At 36.5% G+C, this 1,648-nt stretch overlaps 1 protein-coding gene across 1 annotated transcript; it reads right to left on the minus strand.

Moving 5' to 3' along the window:
• Positions 1-652: 652 nt before the first annotated feature.
• On the minus strand, positions 653-1,003 carry LOC140014252 (protein FAR1-RELATED SEQUENCE 12-like). The gene has a single exon (XM_072064694.1). It carries the CDS (start codon positions 1,001-1,003, stop codon positions 653-655), a length of 351 nt encoding a protein of 116 aa, XP_071920795.1.
• Between the last annotated feature and the right edge of the window lie 645 nt (positions 1,004-1,648).

Raw genomic sequence — 1,648 nt, forward strand, 5'->3', positions numbered from 1 at the left:
TAGTCCTCCTGTATAGGTTTTTTTTCCTTTGTCCAATGCTTCAGGCCCAGAAGTGGAAGCTTTTGCTCTTGGCTGAGAAGCGAGCATTTCTGCAATCTTTAATATTCTTCGTTGGCTGCTAACAGCAATGTTATACAGCTCATTTAACTCAACCTGCAGTTACATGACGACATTATCAATCCATAAATGACCCACATGCTCTCAAGAATGGAATACAATACATGCATATACAATACTACATTTAAGTGAAAGTTCTTAATTTAATATTTGTACTGCTGGCTTAGATTCTATAACTTTAAATTCTATGGTAATAAATAAAATGGTCAACGCGAACATCAGCCCAAAAGATATTAGTTATCTGCCCTTCACAATTCAGCTGTACGGCATGAAAAAAGGATGGATTCTCGAGTGTTTGCTCTTGAAAATAATTCAGCATGTTACCTGCTTCTCCATATTTCAAACTCCTTTCCCGTCGAGTACGAAGATATCGTTTCAGGTCTTCCCGAGTATATCCCACATTTTCCATCCCACCTGCCTCCTTTCCCATAAACTCATGGCTCTGTTTCAATGAAATCCCAGCATCCTCGCTTGTTTCAACTTGGAATCCTTGAGCCTCACTCACTTTTCTTTGTAATGGCATCATGTGCGAACATTAAGCAATGTGCAACTCATGGTTATGTTCTAAGATAAGGTCATGTACACGGTACTTCATTATCTCTCTAAGCAACACAATAACCATTTTAGTTCCACACCCTGTTTTCGTCGGCGCTCGTGTCATTTTTGGCATCACATCACCTTCGTACTTGCGTTTTACACCTTCCTTGCAGTAACTATATCTCCTAGACGTCGTCACACCGTCTTTGTCTTTATTTAGATAGTCTTTGCATACATTAAAATCCGTTTTAAAGGCATAGTTGTTGTAAAACTTGTACGCATCCTCTTCACTATTGAACTCCATTTCTAATTCAGGGGTCCTATCTTCTACCAATTTGTTACAATCCATTACTTCTGCTCCTACTAATTATGCATCAAACACCTTAATTTGCAGCAGTTCATGAATGGTATGTACATAAACGACAACATAAATGTATATTACCATTCATAATGTGTTATGTTACACACATTATTCGTATACCAAATCCTATTATTACGTTCATCGATATGATTAATATTGTACAAATACTCGTACACCAAATCCTATTATACTCTAAGACAACGATATTATGTATGTACAAATACAACTCAGTGTACAATAAGTTATACATATTGTAATGTGTTGGTCACATGTTGTAAGTATATTTTAACTGTATGTACATCCACTCGGATGATTATATTTAGGTTCTAGGTACTTTGTTCACTGGACCTTATGTCATTCGTCAATGACAACCGCCTAAGCCAACTCCGTATTTTTTACTATTTCTATATTTTGAGGGCCAAATAAGCATTTTCTACTCATTGTAATATATTTATTACATCATGTAATTTACTTACAACACCAGGTACACCCATTTATTATTCACATAGGTCGGTCTTTTCCTCTGTTTTACCTCATTTAATTCTGCACCTCCATTATATACACACTGCATGGTCAGGAGAGAAGGGCAAACTAAGATTTTGTCATGAGTATGGACCAACTATTAGATGCACA

This window comes from Coffea arabica, chromosome 9c (genome assembly GCF_036785885.1).
Source record: "Coffea arabica cultivar ET-39 chromosome 9c, Coffea Arabica ET-39 HiFi, whole genome shotgun sequence".
NCBI classification, from domain to species: Eukaryota; Viridiplantae; Streptophyta; class Magnoliopsida; order Gentianales; family Rubiaceae; genus Coffea; species Coffea arabica.

Coding starts and splice junctions, on each gene's coding strand:
- LOC140014252 (XM_072064694.1), bottom strand. CDS start 1,003: ATGGATTGTAACAAATTGGTAGAAGATAGGACCCCTGAATTAGAAATG.